The sequence below is a fragment of the Sinocyclocheilus grahami genome, unplaced genomic scaffold (genome assembly GCF_001515645.1).
Source record: "Sinocyclocheilus grahami isolate Dianchi unplaced genomic scaffold, SAMN03320097.WGS_v1.1 scaffold186.1, whole genome shotgun sequence".
Lineage (NCBI taxonomy): Eukaryota > Metazoa > Chordata > Actinopteri > Cypriniformes > Cyprinidae > Sinocyclocheilus > Sinocyclocheilus grahami.
Window position 1 is genome coordinate 130,750 of NW_015505365.1, and position 18,827 is coordinate 149,576.

The 18,827-nt window shown below is 36.4% G+C and overlaps 1 protein-coding gene across 1 annotated transcript in view; it reads right to left on the minus strand.

Moving 5' to 3' along the window:
* The window catches only part of LOC107594565 (RNA-binding protein Musashi homolog 1-like), a 40,093-nt gene extending 25,032 nt beyond the window's left edge, over window positions 1-15,061 (minus strand). Inside the window, exons 1-4 of the mRNA XM_016284657.1 lie at window positions 14,878-15,061; window positions 14,294-14,334; window positions 13,601-13,682; window positions 13,424-13,508 (exon numbers count right to left, since the gene is read on the minus strand). Coding sequence (XP_016140143.1) covers window positions 13,424-13,508; window positions 13,601-13,682; window positions 14,294-14,334; window positions 14,878-14,942 — 273 coding nt within the window. The 5' untranslated portion in view covers window positions 14,943-15,061. The remainder of the gene's footprint in view (window positions 1-13,423; window positions 13,509-13,600; window positions 13,683-14,293; window positions 14,335-14,877) is intronic.
* Window positions 15,062-18,827: the final 3,766 nt, after the last annotated feature.

The window sequence follows — 18,827 nt, forward strand, 5'->3', positions numbered from 1 at the left end:
ATTGACTGTTCAAATGCGGAGTTTTGCGCATTGTGTGTGTGTGTGCGCGCGAGAGAGAGAGAGTCACATCACAGTAGAGTCAGCTGTCTTAACCGCGGTTTGTGTACTGCATCATTACTGTGTCTGTTGCCCTTTCGGGCTTGAACTGATGGTAAAACGAATGACATTATTTACTGTCTTTACATTTATTTTGAAAGATGAAGCTCGCGATTATGGTAAGGGGCGTTACATTTCCAACGAGTGCTTGCGGTGTTCGGGCCAATCACAATGCACTGGGTCAGCTGGCCAATCAGAGCAGAGCAGACTGCGCTTGTTGGAAGGAGGGACTTTGTAGAAAACGAAGCGTTTGAGAGAGGCAGGGCATAGAGGACTTACATTAATGTACAGTATTTGAAAAATAATGTGTTTTTTGAACATTAAAGTATGTCAACATATTCTGTTACACCAAATACACAAAATAATGATCTTTAAAAAAGCATCATTTGACCCCTTTAAGACTTTCTGTTCTGTTTTAAAACCTTTTAAGGCCTTATTTTGTGAAATGGTGAATGGTGAAGACCTGCCGAAACACTGTTTGTTAAGAAATTAAAGAAAAAACAATCAATGCATTTTGAAAACAGTGAAATTCGAATTGTTTGTGAGTACAGATGCTTCCAATTTATTGAGAACAGTAAAACTTTATGTCTGTTACTCAAAGCTATGTTTCCTGAGCACAATGAAATCAATCAGCAAACATGACAAGGAAACAAATTACTGAAAGTGGTGGGGGGGATCAGGATTCATTTGCAGTTATTGCAGACTGGAGTTAAACCATAAGATTTACAGTAGACTTAAAAACGGAAAAATTTGCAATCATAACAGATTCCTAAAGATATAACTTAAATTAAAGAAACACTTTAAAAAAAGAAAACGTCACAGAACTTTTAATATTAAAGGCACAATATGTACGATTTTTTTATTAAAATATCCAAAAATCACTAGAACAGTGTTATATATTTTGCTGACTTGTGTACTTACATTATCCCAAATGTTTCGAAGAATGTTTAAATCCAGAGAAATAAGCAATTTTAACTAGTGACACGGATCGTGTCTATAGTTTGGCCTGCCAATGACGTCATAACCCCTCGATTTCCGGTTTTGTTTTGTAGAAAACATGGAAACACCAAAGACGCTTTTAATATGTTGTGCGTTTTAATAGACCGGTGACGACCGCACAGAGTAGCATTATAACAGAACTTTCAAATGTATCTAATATGATAAAACAGTGCTGCTTTACCCACATACACACGACCGGAAGGAGCAGAAGCGCTCGACTGTGGCATAATAAAAGCTCCGCTGCTTTACCCCACATACACACGACCGGAAGGAGCGGAAGCGCTCGACTGTGGCATAATAAAAGCTCCACTGCTTTACCCCACATACGCACGACCGGAAGCAGCGGAAGCGCTCGACTGGGGCATAGTAAAAGCTTCGCTGCTTTCGAGCCGTGTGTCGCGCTCGTTCAGCGCCTCGTTTCGCTTCGACGGCTTTCAGCCTCACCCTGCTTCATTCTACTACGTTAATAAATCATAAGCTCATCCATGAACATGATATCTGCCGAGTCCAGTCGGATTGCGTCGGCTGTGGGGATGAAGAACACAACTCCCATGATTCCACACTCAGTGACTGCGTCATCAAACTACGCCTTTGTCTATTTGTTTATTTTGAATATGCGCCCTCTAGCGGCGAAAATTACATATTGTGCCTTTAACTAGTGAACCATACATGATCATAATCCTGAAAATCTGGAGGGTCTAAATTGTTTATATAATTCAGCATTAAGAAACAATCAACAGAAATCAGCAGATTTTCATTTAACCCCACTAGACCAGACTATCGCCATCCTAATTCTATAACCGTCTCTAGCCACCCCATGCCATGCAGTTATGCACTGCCATTGATCTAAATGACCTTCTACACCAGCTAGATTCATATGTGCTGCTAGCATACAGTAGCGAAATATTAGTGCACTCCAGCAAGACTCTATGATCGTGATCTTGCCGGTGTCTATGGTTTAGTACTATGATTTCAACTCTACACTCATAGTCACCTTTTGATTCCAAACCTCGTCCCAACCTGTGCACCAAAAATACCAAACAGACACAAAAACATGATATAAAATGTCAGTCTCACAATGAAACAGTGTCACTCGTGCACCACCATCATTTAACCTCATTTTTCACAGGATTCTGTAAAGCGCTGGTTATCTTTACAGTCATTTAAAGTGATTTTTAATGTGAAATCCTCTGGGGTTTTTTTCTTTTTGATGGACTATAAGTAGGTTAACATTACTGTCAATTTATCTAGTAGTTACATTTTCTTCACACTACTGTTGAAAAGTTTGGGGTTAGTAGGATTTTTTTACTTTTATATATGTCTATATGCTCACCACAGCTAGATTTATCTGATCACAAATAAAATAAAAGAATAAAATAAAAACAGTAATATTGTTAAAAAATTATTACTATGTAAAGTAACTGTTTTTTATTTGAATATATTTTCAAATGTAATTTATTCCTTTGATGCAAAGCTGAATTTTCAGCATCATTCCTCCAGTCTTCAGTGTCACATGATCTTCAGAAATCATTCTAATATGCTGATTTGCTGCTCAAGAAACATTTCTGATTATAAATGCTGACAACAGTTTATGCTGCATCTATTTTTTGTGGAAAGCATGATACATTTTCTTTTTAGAATTCTTTGACGAATACAAAGGTAAAAGCACATTATATTTGACTGTGCCAGATAACTACAGTACAACTAGATTTCAATATTATCTGAGCAAAACAGTGACTTTTGGAATAATCCTCTGTGATGCAAGGATGTTGTGGATGGTTGCCAAGGCGTTGCTATGCAGTAAATAAGGCGTTCTGTGTGTTATTTTAGTGTAATGTCCGATAGTTTAGATAGTTAAATCTAAAAGGCTCTTCTTAAAAGGCTGTATAATTTGAAGAATCATTTAAAATGGTGAAATTTAATAGTAAAAGTTTCATTCCTATGGTTAGAGGTTTAAAAATATATGAACATACTGTTGGGTTAGATATTTGAACATTCTGTTTCCTTCAAAACATCACAACATCCGAGAATAACCAAAACTTTACGGAATCCAAAATGAGGTCAGATTTGACACTGCTACAGTTTTTGCTATCAGACCGAGAGAACAAACTGATAGAAACACAAGTGCGTGTGTGTGTTGTCAAAGGCTACTCTTTTTACAGGTTACTGGAACAGATCTGTTTCCAAACATTCAGCGAGACAATCCTCTTTTCAGGCCTGAGGGCAGGCAAAGCCTATCCCAACATCCAATCTCTGCTCCGAGCCGAGAGGGAGGAGATACGGGGAAAACAGATAGAGAGAGAGAGAGAGCGAGAGAGAGGAAAGGGTGAGGGCGAATTAATCAGCAAAGACAAAAAAGTGAATGAAAACAACAAAGGAGAAGAAAGAGAGAGAGAGAGAGGGAGCAATTCAGCTAAAACAAAACCTGCTAGTGAAAAGCTGAGGGTGTTGATTGTTTGTGTGTGTGTGTGTGTGTGTGTGTGTGTGTGTGTGTGTGCCAGGAAGCCCCCTCCGCTTTCATTAATTATGAGGACAAAGATGAACCCCAAACAGATGGGACGGAGAGAGGTCCACCCCCTCCTGAGCACACACACACACACACACACACACACACTGCCCTTTACTCCACACAGTCATCAATCAACTAAACCAAGTATACTTCATATTCACTCTTTACATCTGCTTCCACATCACTTTACACACACAAGAGCTCATGTAGGCCTACACTTTCAATTTAATTTACATTAAGTTAAGCATCACTATTGCCACTCAAATAATGAGTGATTATAGTTAGTTGATTTGAACAAATATTGTCAAATATTAAAACTCGGCGAGTTCAGCATCCTGCAGTTTGAGCTTCTTGAATGATGTGCTTTTACTTTTACTAAGCCATTTACTGGACATAAAAACATAAATACCATTAAAGAACATAACCGTAAAACAAAATCATAATTATGAGGAAAGCTGTTAGACTTTATACTGTAATGTTGTATCACATAGTAGATTTGCATCTGTATGACTAGGCTAAAACTGAAAGCAAATAATATCAAGGTTTTCAAAAAATTATTAATTTGAATATATATATATGTGTGTGTGTGTGTGTGTGTATATATATATATGCATATGTATAAATAAATAAATCAAATGAAATTCTATATTATATAATCAATGTGTATATATATATAGAATTTCATTTGATTTATAAAGAATATATTTACATATTTATAAATAAATGTATAAAATAAGTATATTTTATTTAAAAATCTAATGTATTATAAATTAGACTAGACATAGCCTTCAAACATTTATATATAAATACAAATCTATATCAAATCTATGTAATATATTATACAAAGGAATTATATATTAATAATATATTTTGATAATAATATTATATTTTATTAATAATAATTATAATTTTTATTCATTAAATATGTTAAATATTATATTGTTAATATAAAATCTATGTAATATATTATACAAAGGTATTATATATTAATAATATATTTTGATAATAATATTATATTTTATTAATAATAATTATAATTTTTATTCATTAAATATGTTAAATATTATATTGTTATATTTTTTGAAAGTGCTTTTCATTAACTGTATATATATATATATATATATAAATGTAATACCTTTTTATTTCTTTTTTTAAGGTTAAAATAATAAAAGGTTTCAAGAATAGTAAACAGTTATCACAAATGAAATTCTATATTATATAATCAATGTGTATATATATATAGAATTTCATTTGATTTATAAAGAATATATTTACATATTTATAAATAAATGTATAAAATAAGTATATTTTATTTAAAAATCTAATGTATTATAAATTAGACTAGACATAGCCTTCAAACATTTATATATAAATACAAATCTATATCAAATCTATGTAATATATTATACAAAGGAATTATATATTAATAATATATTTTGATAATAATATTATATTTTATTAATAATAATTATAATTTTTATTCATTAAATATGTTAAATATTATATTGTTATATTTTTTGAAAGTGCTTTTCATTAACTGTATATATATATATATATATATAAATGTAATACCTTTTTATTTCTTTTTTTAAGGTTAAAATAATAAAAGGTTTCAAGAATAGTAAACAGTTATCAATATTTTATACTGTATATTTTAATGTTTTGATGCCACATTTCTGTGGAAGTGATTTACCTTTGTGTTAATGGTAGTACCTATAATTTTGGCCATACATAATATCAATGATAATACGTTTTGTTTTGGGGTTTTTTATATACAGCAATATTATTCCTAAGCTGCTTTACAAGGAATATTAGTAGTGAGCAACATAACAGTGATGGTAGAAAAGGAAAAATCCTTTGTTGTTTAAGTAGAACATGTATAAACCAATTTATACAAAACAGACATTATCAGCATAGGCAAATATTTATATATCACTGCACCACTACGTTAAAACTAAAGGTGTTTGATTGTGAACTGCTGTTGTATATGGGACTGGGCCATCAAGGTCACTGTGCATGAGTGAACAATGGCAAAGCAATTAGCTAACGATGCTCGTTAATGAGGCTCAACAACCCCACACCGTGACCAAGATGGAACAAAGGTGAGTGTGTGTGTGTGTGTGTGTGTGTGTGCTGACACGATGCAAAATCTCAGGAGAGGCTTTGGCTTCAGCCATGTAGCTACATCGGAAATGCAATCCAGTTTGTTTCCCTCAATCCGATTAGTTGCTTTGGCGATCCATACTAATTACGGTCAGAGAATTCTCTCTCTCTCTCTTTCCCTCCATCCCGCAGCCAGCACCTCGTCATGCCGTCAGCATTTGAGAGCTAATCTCCAGAATCTACCGCTAAACCGTCACACACACTCGTACACGTCAATGACGCACTCAAGGCCTCCAGCGGGACTCTCATCCAAACCATTTCAAGTGTCCTTGTGCCAGTTCTCCACGATGCACAATGCAGGACTGTCTCTAGCATTGAATTACAAACTGAAAACTTTTAAAAAGCTAAAATTGTCCGTAAAAAAGCATATTATGCACAAGCATTGCATGTTAAAAGCAGAGTTAAATACATAAACACATGAAGCCACAAGCTATAAAGAGACATACGTTCTTTACAATGCTTTAATTTTTGTGTGTATTTCTATCAAAACAGCAGCTCTTTTCCACCAAACGCATCCATCAAGAATAAATAATCATTGAGTCTAGCAGATTTGATCACTGTATGATCGATTCAACTTGTAACTACATGGCTGAATGTGCAATAAAACCGAAAAAGCAATTTCAGGAATGAATGAACAGACAAATTGCTTATGTGTTCATTGCAAATTTGTTTATTAAGCAGCAGTTTATAATCGCTTTTGCTACACAAATATGTTTAATTAAAGCACTTGTTCAAATATTGAGCCAAACTAACTTTATTTGACAGATGTGGATCAGCTAGATAATTCACATTTGCACTTGCTCCCGTTTGTTTTTTTTATATTGCATTGATCTTGTTTACATATTTAAAACAAATGGAAGAAATGCATGCTATTACTAGTAGTCTTTGCTAATGCATTACTAAATATACCCTAAATGTTAAACAGAGCTGTCCTACACTGTTTATACTATAGACTCAGTAAACAACCACCTATAGCAACCATCCGGAATAACTACATTGCTTAAACTTGCTAAAAACCACTTAGAATGTCTTAGCAACCATTTAACAACACCTTGGCAACCACCAATAACACCCTGGCATCACTGTGGCAAGTTTTACACAGGCAAGCAGTTAAAAAAATATAGTCAAACATCCATTTTACACAAGACTATGTACAACCGTTTCTTAACTCTTTAATGCCTACTGTATCATATTTGATATGCAAATGTCTTGGGCATTTAGATTATCAACAGAATTACAATTTTGCTGAAAAACCTGTTGTTCACAATCTACTACATTCGTATGTCGTCTGATTGAAAGTTTATACTTTTTTAGCCAGTAAAAGACCTTTTAGTGTAACTATACAAATGTCCAGCTTTAGCTTGTGGTTGACGTGTCTTTTTGCTGGGAAATCTTCAATGGTTTTCATAAAGTAAATGTACACTCTAAAAAATGCTGGGTTACATACAACCCAGTGCTGGGTGTATTTAACCCAGCATTTTTTAGAGTGTAAGAATGTCGTTTATATTGTTAGTAATATTTCAAATTTAAAGGTCCCCTGAAATGCTTAGAAACATGCAGCGTTACTCTATGTGTTGACGTCATTTGAACTGAAACAGGAAGACAGGGCGGGACATATCAAGCAGCCACGCCCCTTTTTAAAATAGCCAATAGCGTTTGTTTATATCACAGCTTGGGCTAGAGCCGTTCAGAGCCATTGAGCTCCGTAAAGCCGCATTTGACAGGGTATGCCAACCACAATCTCATCCATATTGCTATAAAATATAGAATTCTGTGTAGAATTCAAATAGCTCCGATACATTTTGTTGTCTGCGGCGACTCGTGCATGTGATACGCTCTGTGCTAGCGTGTCTCTGGACCGGAGCAGAGTGTGTGTGCGGTGCGGTGGTTAGCGTGACACAGCGCCAAACCAGGCTTCTTTTTTTCCCTCAATGGAAAGCATATTTACACTGTTTGTATCGTTCCCTGTCCCCTATATAATGTACTACGTGCCATTCACTGTACAGAAAATACTAATTCTGTGGACAAGTGACCGATTTCAGTCGCGGCTTCAGTGGTTATTTTATAGTGTATGTGTCACGAATCCGGTCCGTGGCCTTCCGGCCGATTGCCAGTAGAGGTCACTCTACCATTACATTGACTCTCACACTACACAGGCTGTTACATGTCACTCCGGACTACAGTTCCCATCATCCATTGCACTTACACAGCTGAATTCACTGATCACACAGCCTTCACTAATTACTCGCTCACCTGAGAGCCATTACTCACTGTATTTAACACCCACTCAGTTCCTGTTCAGATCGCCGAGTATTGTCTAGCGTTTTTCACTCCCCTAGTGTTAGCTGACTTACCGAGCCATTCCGTGTTTTCTGTTTTAGTCTCGTGTATTGTTCTGCATTTTCCACTCCCCTAGTGTTAGCTGCCTTACCGAGCCTTGTGTCTTGTTTTTCCTTGTTTACATCATCTTACCTTGTCTGTTTCCCCGTGTTCTGATCACTGCCTGTGTACCTGGATTATCCCTCGAGTCTCGCCCAATTGGATACTGTTCGCCCTTGCCTGGACCTTTGCCTTGAACCTGGATTATCCCTCTTGCCTTGCCATCAGATTACCTGTTTGCCATTGTCTGACCTATGCCTGTTTTTGACCACGTCTCTTGCGAATAAAGCCTTGCAGATGGATCCGCACACTTCCTGTCTTCCCTCCGTTAGAGAAGGGGGCGGGCGCTTCAGATTCAAGAGAGCATGTGATTGGACAGAAAGTTTGATGAGAAGCTGAAGTACGATGTGACATCAAAAAAAATCATTGAGCCATTTTGGCGGAAGTGACGAACTGAAAGCTTTGAATGCTTATATCTTCTAAATGTGAATTTTGTCACTGTTTTGGAGCACACTGCCTTATAGATAACCTTAAGACTAACATATTGATACTAACACCCAAAAAACTTTCATTTTGATTTCATGGGGACTTTAACACTTACTGGACTGAAGCAACTTTGTTTTACTTGATTATTCATAGATCATTTTTAGAAAAATCGTGTTGAAATGTGAGGATCAAATATGATCATCAGACATTTGAGGAACATTTATTTGGTCATCTCTCAATCATCATTGTATTGCATTGCATTATATGTTTAGAAACTACAGAGCTTTGATCATAAAGCTTTTAAATATTACCTTATTAAGACATTATTGGGAGATTTTATGTCAGTAGTCTGTTACACTGTTATAAAGATCTCATTGATTTACATTAAAAGCTGAATCTTAACTTGCTTTCTGGCCATATAAATATTAGTAACTGCACCAAATTGCATATTTTTGCTCAGTTTGGGCCTTAGAATAAATTCAGGTGTTTTATTCCCCTTATATTCTCACTATATCATGCTATATGAGGCATAAAAGCCTGATGTATCAAATATGATACTCAACAAAAACCACATATGCAAACCTTTTTTAGATTTTTTTTTTTTAAAGATTTTGTCTAAAAGTAAAAAAAACTGTTCCATTTCAATTCCATTCCATTTCTCTTGACTGTTATGCATATGTCAGTCTTTACAGGGTTATGATACAGCTCAGTTTTTTTTAAAACACACAAATAAAACTCTCACATAGTTTGCACACGGCAAAGGCACATTCTGTCATGTGTTTTGTAATTTAACCTTATTTTTATGAGATTTGACAATATGACCTCTCGTTTCCAGAGCTCAGACACCCCTCTACCAGCCTATCTTCTGGTTCTCGTTTTTCTGAGGACCGATAGCATGAAAAAACACTCTCAGCATGGCACATTCTTTCTGTTTTCAACACGGACCCTTTCACAATATCTTCTTTTCAGCTCCTCGCATGGATGGCAAATGCAAAGAATAGGCAAACACCCAGAAAAGACTACAGAAGGACTGAAAATGTGGACGGCATGTAAACACTTTACTGTTACATGCAAAACTTTACAGTACCACATCAAATATCAAATAAAACAGCACATACTGCCATCTGCGTTGCAGACTGTTGACGATTCCTCTGCAGTTCTGCTGGAATCTCAAAATGCAGCTGAAGTGGACGAGGAGCACAATAGTCTTATCTATCAAAATTGCTTCCTGTTTTTGCGAATCCCTCCCCACGCAGCATTTCAGACCCCACTGGAGTGACCTAATAACCCTCAGCAACCCCACCAAAACATTAACACAACAGAGCCTCAAATACCATACGAAAAGGCCATTCAAACCCATCAATACACAATTAACACACTGATTAGCCTTTGCATCGCAGCACAGAAAACAGAGCTTTGCTGTATAGGCTACCTGTAATGGAGATTTACATCACAGCTATCAGAATCAACATGTTTTTATATTGTGAAATATTATTAAAATTTCAAATAACTATTTTATTCCAATGATCAAAGCTGAATTTTCAGCATCATTACTCCAGTCTTCAGTGTCACATGATCCTTCAGAAATCATTCTAATATGCTGATTTGCTGTTTAGAAAACATTCCTTATTATCATCAATGTTGAAAACGCTTCATTTCATGCTTCAAACCCGAAAGTTCAAAACAGCAGCATTTATTTGAAACAAATAACTTTTGAACCATTTAAAATGTCTTTACTGTCACTTTTGATAATTGAATGCATCTTTACCAAACAAACGTTTCAATTTATATATATAAAAAAAATATCAAACTGACCCCAAACTTTTGAACAGTAATGTAAGTTTGGATAGTAATGTAATGTAGTTGTTGTCTAATACGAACACCAGCACAATTCACGAGACCTTAGACATAAATTAGTATTATATTTACTTAATACACTATAAAAAAATGAGTGTAATTTTAACTGTAAAATACTGTAAAAACAAAATGTTGATAGGTTAACAGTAAGTTCCTGTACTATATACAGGTAAACCAGATATTTTATGTAATTTTACAGTAAAATGCTGTTAACTGTACAATTATTAGAAGTAAAAAAAAAAACAAATCAACATATAATTTACAGTAAAAAACTGTAAACTGATATTCCCAGAATTCCCTGCATGACACTCCACATTTGAAAGTATTTTGTTTAAGTAATCATGTTTCTTAATAGTTTTGTCATGTTTGTTATCAGTTATGTACATCTTCTGTTGTTTAATGAATGTTTATTGAATTATTTAAGTGTCATGTGTTACCATGATGGTGTTTAGTGTTTGTGTGAATGACTCCTTCTATATATTAGAATATACTTCAGATTGTGGAAAAGCTACTTGTGATGAACAGATTCTTCATATTGCTGTCTCTTTTACCACCTTTCTATTTTACCGGTTGTCAATTTATGTTAAAGATACAAAACAGATTTTAGTAGCAGTGTCCATTGTTGAATTGTTTCTTGTTTGTACATTACAGTTTTATACTGTAGAATTTACAGCTTGTTCTGTAAATTTTTTTACAATTTTACTGTATTTTTTACAAAATTATTCTGGCAAGCACAGCTGCCAAAATTATTTTGTAAAAACTACAGATTTATTTTTTATTTTTTTACAGTGTAGACACGTTATTGAAGAAAAAAACTAACTTTTTCTAGTTATCATTTCTAACCACTTTTTCAATAACATCAATTTCCTAAAGGATCAATTCTGGCCCTAATTTTAATAAGATTCACTAATTAATACATCACATTACGAAAATAAAACAGATTGCATGCAAACGTTGACTTGAAGCCACAAAGTATTATATTCTAGAATTTCTCTCGACTGTTAAAAATAAACCTTGTCTTTATACATGCCTTCTTCGTCATGAATTAAAGTGAAAAATACTTTAGACTTTTTCTTGAATTGCATAATCATTTCAAACTACGAATTATGCAACACTGATGCTATAGATTTTTCAAAACAGAAAATAAAGAGATTGTACACATGCACTATTCTACACATCTACACCATCAAGTGTTATAGAGGGTCACAGCGGTTAATGGGCGTGTTTAAGAGTGTGTGACACTTTCGGATATAACCAACAATGTTGTCATGGTGATGATAGTCCCACATGGCGACCGAACCCAAGAGACTGAAGTGTTGCCAGGCTGAGTCTCTCCACGCAGCAGTAGTGTTTAAGTCACCATCAATAGTTGTAAATACTCTTGCAAAAACATGCGTATAAACATGATTCGGCTAGCCTCATTCTTTAATGTGAAAGGACTGGGAACAGGCCACGACACAGCCCAAATTTTACAACAAACAAATACACAAACACACGCATCTTTTAAGGGGTCTGTGGCATCTCTGTAGTAAAGCTCTGGTTTTGTCTGCTGACACACCCACACAGATCTGACAAAGGACCATCAGTGACGTCCCAGGACTCACATATTCAAACACAACCAGGGCACTTATTCAAATACAGCTAGTAGCAAGCACGCTACTCTGTGCAATGCGGTCAAAACTGGACAAAAAGTTCTGGAGCTCAACATGTATTAGGTTTCATAGATTTACAGGCCGCTTTCATTTCCATTAAAATCCCCACGGTTTGGTAATTGTGCCATATTAATGCTAAAGTATTCTGAAACATATATTAGCATATATTCAAACTATTCCATGCCATTTACATTGGTGGTTCTCAACTGGTGAGTTACACATCTGTTCTGATCGGGGATCACAGACATCAGGCAAAACTAATATAACAAAATTAAAGCATACAAGCATGCATAGTCATAACAGCAAAAAAGCTATTTTGTGATGTTTTGTTGTTGACGTCAAAGGCTGTGCGTCCGATCAATCTTTACAGTACTACAAATTCACCATCACTATGGCTAATATAACATTTATTTTGTATATTTGTATATTAATGTGTTTGGCTGGTAAATCACTTCAGCTGTTGGTTATGCATTATGCATGGTCAATTTTCCTATTCAGCCAATGTCATGTTAATAATTTTGCATATTGCTTGATCTATGCAGCTGGTTTAATCTGGCTTCCGAGGCAAAACCAGTTGAGAAACATGATGCAAATTATTAGATTGTGATGAATATCTAAACCATTTTAATGCATATTAATAATAATACTAGAAACACACTTAAATACAAGTCTCAAATGTGACTGCAGTACATTATCTAAAACAAAAACAAGACTCTAAGTCTTTGGTTTAGTAATGGTGATACTGAGATATTTTGAAAACATAGTGAATTGGTACTGCATGCTACTTCAAAGAATACCATTGCATTAGCATAATCATGGTATATATTTTTGTAATAATAATAATAATAAAACTAACTTTATATGCACGCATCTACACAAGGCTTTTGGAGTGTTGATCGAATCCTAGAAGATTTGGAAAAGTTTGATTCTGCCCCGTTTCGCTCCCCTGGTTGCTATGACGATGAAAAGCGCGAAAGAACGCTTTCATGTGGCAGACCTGCTGGAACGGACCTCGCGCCTCGTGCATGTGGAGTTAAAATGATCTTAGGAAACGAAAACCATCGAGAAGCATTCATCCGATCGAAGTGCTTAAGAACTGCAGAATATGAAGCAGCTGCTTCAAAAACAAAGAATAAGCTTGATGCAGGTGTGATGAAATACTGACCCATATAGAGCATGCAGAACTACTTCTTTCTAGATTGTGTGCAACTATATGCGATGATGTGTTAAACAAACAAATCACTGCTATACAGAATAATAAAAAAACGATTAAAAAGCTCACTGTTTTTGAATCCAGCTCGTGTCTGTTTTGGGCCAAAACATTATCCACACCGGTCTGGTCTACGTAGGTGACAAATCCAAACCCCCTGCGCAACAGCATAACATTACGCATAAGAATTAAGTTACAAACACACAAACAAACAAGTCAGCAGCGGATGTGCGCGCGCCTCCCCCTCACCTCGACCGCTTCGTAACCGGATCCCGCATCACCATACACTCCTTCACCTCGCCGAATTTACAAAAGTATTCCTTCAGCCCCTCTGGAGAAAGAAAAACACAATGCATTTATTTCATAACAGCAGTTTAGTGACGCAAATCATGTTTGATGTACCTCCAACAAAAAGCTTGCTGCTACTAGATCAGCATTGAGACTGCACATCCGAGACCACTTTGCATCTCAACAATAGTGCTCATTATAAAGCTCTGGTAAGCATTCTTATTATAATGTTCTAAGCTAAGCTGAGTATTTGAATAACAACACAGGCATGCATAGTGCGCATGCAACCAGAGATTTTCCACACTGCATGTTGCATTTATTCAACCACATCAGTGCTTCCTCAATAGCGCCCTTGCTTTCACCTCAAATCACCACCAGCTCACTATATATATATATATCGTCTGGAGTTTTCGAGGAAGTATTGCAAGAGAAGTTTTAAGATAAAACAGCCCATTGATCTATAAATATTCACCTATGTAAACGATATAGCTATAACGCATTAGGCTCGTGCTTTGAATTCACGGAAACTATTTGCTTTCTGTTTCTAACCAAACAATCATAGAAAGAAGAAATGCTCCTACGAGCTCACAGCAACCCATGCATTAGACTTTTTGTGGAAGTAGCACGCAGGACAGAAGATCACGCGTGTCTCACCTTGTGTCGTCTGCCAGCTCAACCCGCCGACGAACATTTTGCTGAAAGGTGAAAAAGAGAGTCAGGTCAGACATCTGAAAGTCTTCTGAAACGCGATTGATTACTGGTGCATGTGTAAATACAGTAATCAACACCCTAAAATCGTAATAAATCAAGTGGAAAAGTGAAATTCGGCCATGATGGATGGATGGGTGCCGTTATTTCCAATCCGAACGCAGAACTGATTCTTTCCTCTCCGTTAAAAAGTAACAAGTTCGATCATCCCCGTTTGAAAAAGCGAAATGGAATGTAATAACATAATGTGTTGGAAAAATGTAACACTTCCAATTGTAACAGATGGAAACAATGTAACAGCGCGCGTCCTGGAAAGGGGGAACATGGAAACAATGTAACAGTGAGGCTCCTGGCTGTTACATTGTTTCCATTTTCGCTCTTTCGTAAAGGAACCCGCGCTTGTGTCTTTTGTCTCCGGTGGTCTCTTTCCTCCTGGTCCCAAAACTCTCAGGTTTAAATGAATAGATGTATATACAGATCTCCCGTTCGCGAGGAAAAGCCGAGCGGAGCGCGCAGAGAGGAAGCTTTACCAGGGGTCGTGTGGGGAGTCCTGCGTGGAGGACGACAGGCTGCTCTGACTCCCTTCTGTGTCCATTCCCGTGTTCCTCTGTTGCCCGGACTGTGAGCCGAACGGGAGCCAGGACTCTCCAACTCAAGAGCGGGTGACCCGAGGGGGTGGGGGAGGGAGGGCCCGTCTGGAGGAGGACGGGCCAGGCGTGGATTGTGCACACACTGAGGCACCGCCTCCCGTTTGACTTTTTCCCGGACCCTCGTAGTTTGCTCCGCCCCTCTTTCTCCCCGGCCCCGCCCGCTTTCATCTGCTGTCGTACAGTAGCGGAGCAGAAACGTGGTCTGTCTGAAGAAAGAGAAAGCCAGCCAGCCAGCCAGACAGACAGACAAACAGACAAACAAACAAACGGACAGACAGACAGACAGACAGACAGACAGACAGACAAACAAACGGACAGACAGACAGACAAACAAACAAACAAACGGGCAGACATACAGACAGACAGACAGACAGACAGACAGACAGACAGACAGACAGACAAACGGACAGACAGACAAACAGACAAACAGACGGACGAACGGACGGACAGACAGACAGACAAACAAACAAACAGACAGACAGACAGACAGACAGACAAACAAATGGACACACAGACAGACAAACAAACGGACAGACCGACAGACAGACAGACAGACAGACAAACGGACAGACGGACGGACGGATGGACGGACGGACGAACAGACAGACAAACAAACGGACAGACAGACAGACAGACAGACAAACAAACAGACAGACAGACAGACACTGTTGTGTCTATTGTGTGTACCACCAACCAAACCAACCCAGCGCTGTCTACAAACAAGCAGCATCCAATATCATACAGCATCAGGCTGAGTTTTGGTGATTGGTAGTCTGGATTCCTGCAGGCCTGAACTGGCATTAAGTCAGGACCAGGTGATTGGTGGTTTGCATGAGTGGGTGGGGCCAACAGACTGACCACAACCATTTGTAGTCCTCAGGAAGGTGTGCATTGTTCCTCATAAACAACAGCATCTCACGTGGTATTTTTGTCATTTTAATGTTTTGTTATTTCGTGATTTGTTGAAAATAAATAAGTACTGACATGCAGAGGGCAGGCTGGAAAAATAGTCTAATAATTTGGAATATTAAAGCCCGTTTCAAAATATATTTACTGTCTCTGAACACATTTACTTTAAAACATAATTTAAAAATGAACAACTATGTGCTTCGCAAAGCATCTCATAAGTAAATAAAATGTGGATTTTATGTTTCCCAATTTGTTAACGTCATTAAAGCACAAGAAAAAATGACATCTGTATGCAAAAAGCATGCATCTCTATGACATCTATATTAAATCATATTGTTATCCAAAGCAACTTGAGGAAAAGCTAAAGCAATTTATCATACAAAAGCCAACAATATCAGCACAATAAGAGCACAAAAGCTAGAGCAGAATTGCACCTGCAAGTACAACTTAGATATATGAAACCTGATATTTCAGTGGAAGACAAGAAAACAGAGGCAAAGTGAAAATCTGAATTATCAGATTCAAAATAAAACTCATGCTCCAAAAGTTTTGAGAGCAGTTCGTAGGCCGAACAGGTAGGAATGCATGCCACAATTTGTAAAAAATTTGCATGCTTATGTATCACAGCTCAAGTTTGTCAGCGCGGTTGCCCTGTGTGTGTGTGTGTGTGTGTGTGTGTGCATGCTTGTGTATTTGATTGTGGTCTCAGGATGTATGTGTGTGTGTGTGTGTGTGTGTGGAGAAGCAGTATGTAGGACAGCGCCCCAGTGCTCCCGACTGGAGCTATGGGCGTGCTAAATTTCTGCATGCATGATCAATGGCTTTGAATAAAGAGAAAGAGGGAGAGGGGGAGGGGAAGGAATTAGTTTGAAAGGGGGTTGAGAAGAGGTTGAAAACAGAATGATGAGACAAGATGCATTTATTACAAATCTGGACCTCATGAGAACTGCGCAGCAAAGTACCTGAACAGTGGGTGACAATGACTGATGTACACCTGTTTTCATATGCAACTTTTATTATTTTGCATTGCTGACGGCTTAAGCACTGTCTGGTTAGGACATGATGAAGCAGGTACTGGAATGGCACAAAAGAGATCAGCCATAACACAGATAAATAAGATTAACAGAGCCATGGCATCTTTAAAGAGGGGACTGGGGCTAGTTGTCACAGAGGCTATGAAATTTTGAGTCAGAAGTTCAATTACATAAACGCTTGTTTTCTCTAGCAGTGCATCTAGTTCAAAACTGCCATAAATTGGGATTCTTTTTGTGAATTCTGTCTTCTAAAATTACATTCCCATCACATTCAACAAGAAAAATAATAAAGGCACACTTTTTAACTGGAAGGCCACAGGATAAAAATAAGTTTTAATATATAAACTAAATTCTGAAAAAAAAAAACTGAATTGTGAGACATAAACTTGCATTTGCGGGGGGAAAAAAATCTGAATTGTGAGAAAAAGTTTTTTTTTTTACCTTTTTTGTTTATTTATTTTTTTAATCCCATGGTGGAAACACATTTTCATAGTTTCACAAGTGTTCTAATTATATATAATTTATTAATTACAATTTATGTTGGCTTAAACAATATGCAGGTTACCTTTCATATTAATATCTATTACATGATATACAGTATTACATTTTGCCAACCTAAAGTGACAACTTACCCCATATAATATGGCATCATGTGGTAAATGAAAATGACTTTCAGAAATGAAACCCACCCAGAGAAATATTTACTGGACTCTTCACTATGCTTTTTCCACAATAACGTTGATTGATTTAGCCTTGCATTATAAAAGTTTAATATATCATAAAAAAAAGTCCTATGAAACATGATGACGAAATGTTTTGCTCTGTTTCTTCCCACTCTTTTTTGACCCAAACTTGCATAGTCACACAAACTAGTGTGATTTTCTTGGCCATTCATCACTCCTGTGGCTCTTTTGACCCCGGGTCTCACATGCTATTGTTGCTCTTTAACCTCGGTCAATCCTGAGACCTGCTCCCCGACTCACTGATTCTGTTAAGCAGGAAAGTCGGCCTAACTTTTTGTCTTTTCCTACTTTGTGTACTTTTTAATTTTTTTAAGAAATCACTTATGCTCACCAAGGCAGCATTTATTTGATCAAAAATATAGTAAAACCGTAATATTGTGAAATATTATTACAATTTAAAATAATGATGTTCTACTTGAACATATTTGAATCATTTATTCCTGTGATCGAAGCTGAATTTTCAGCATCATTACTCCAGTCCTCAGTGTCACATGATTCTTCAGAAATCATTCTATGTTGATTTGCTGCTCAGGAAACATTTCTTATTATTATCAGTGTTGAAAATGTTGTTTTTGCTGCCTATTTTTATTTGTATTTTTTAATACAAAAAAAGCATTTATTTGAAAATACAATTCTGAAACATTATAAATGTCTTTACTTTTATGATGCATCCTTGATGAATAAAAGTAACAAAATTATAGATTTTTCTTTTATGACAAAAATCATTAGGATATTAAGTAAAGATCATGTTCCATGAAGATATTTAGTAAATTTCCTACCATAAATATATCAAAACTTCATTTTTGATTAGTAATATGCATTGCTAAGGACTTAATTTGGACAACTTTAAAGGCGATTTTCTCAATATTTAGATTTTTCTGCACCCTCAGGTTCCAGATTTTCAAATAGTTGTATTTCAGCCATCCTAACAAACCATAAATCAACGGAAAGCTTATTTATTCAGATGATGTATAAATCTCAATTTCAAAAAAATTGACCCTTATGACTGGTTGTGTGGTCCAGGGTCACACACAAACACATTTACTCAATAAAATAATTACACAAAATGGCAAGTAACACATTCAATTAAATGTGAAATTTAAAATACTCAAATAGTATATTCTTGTCAAATGTACTCCAATTT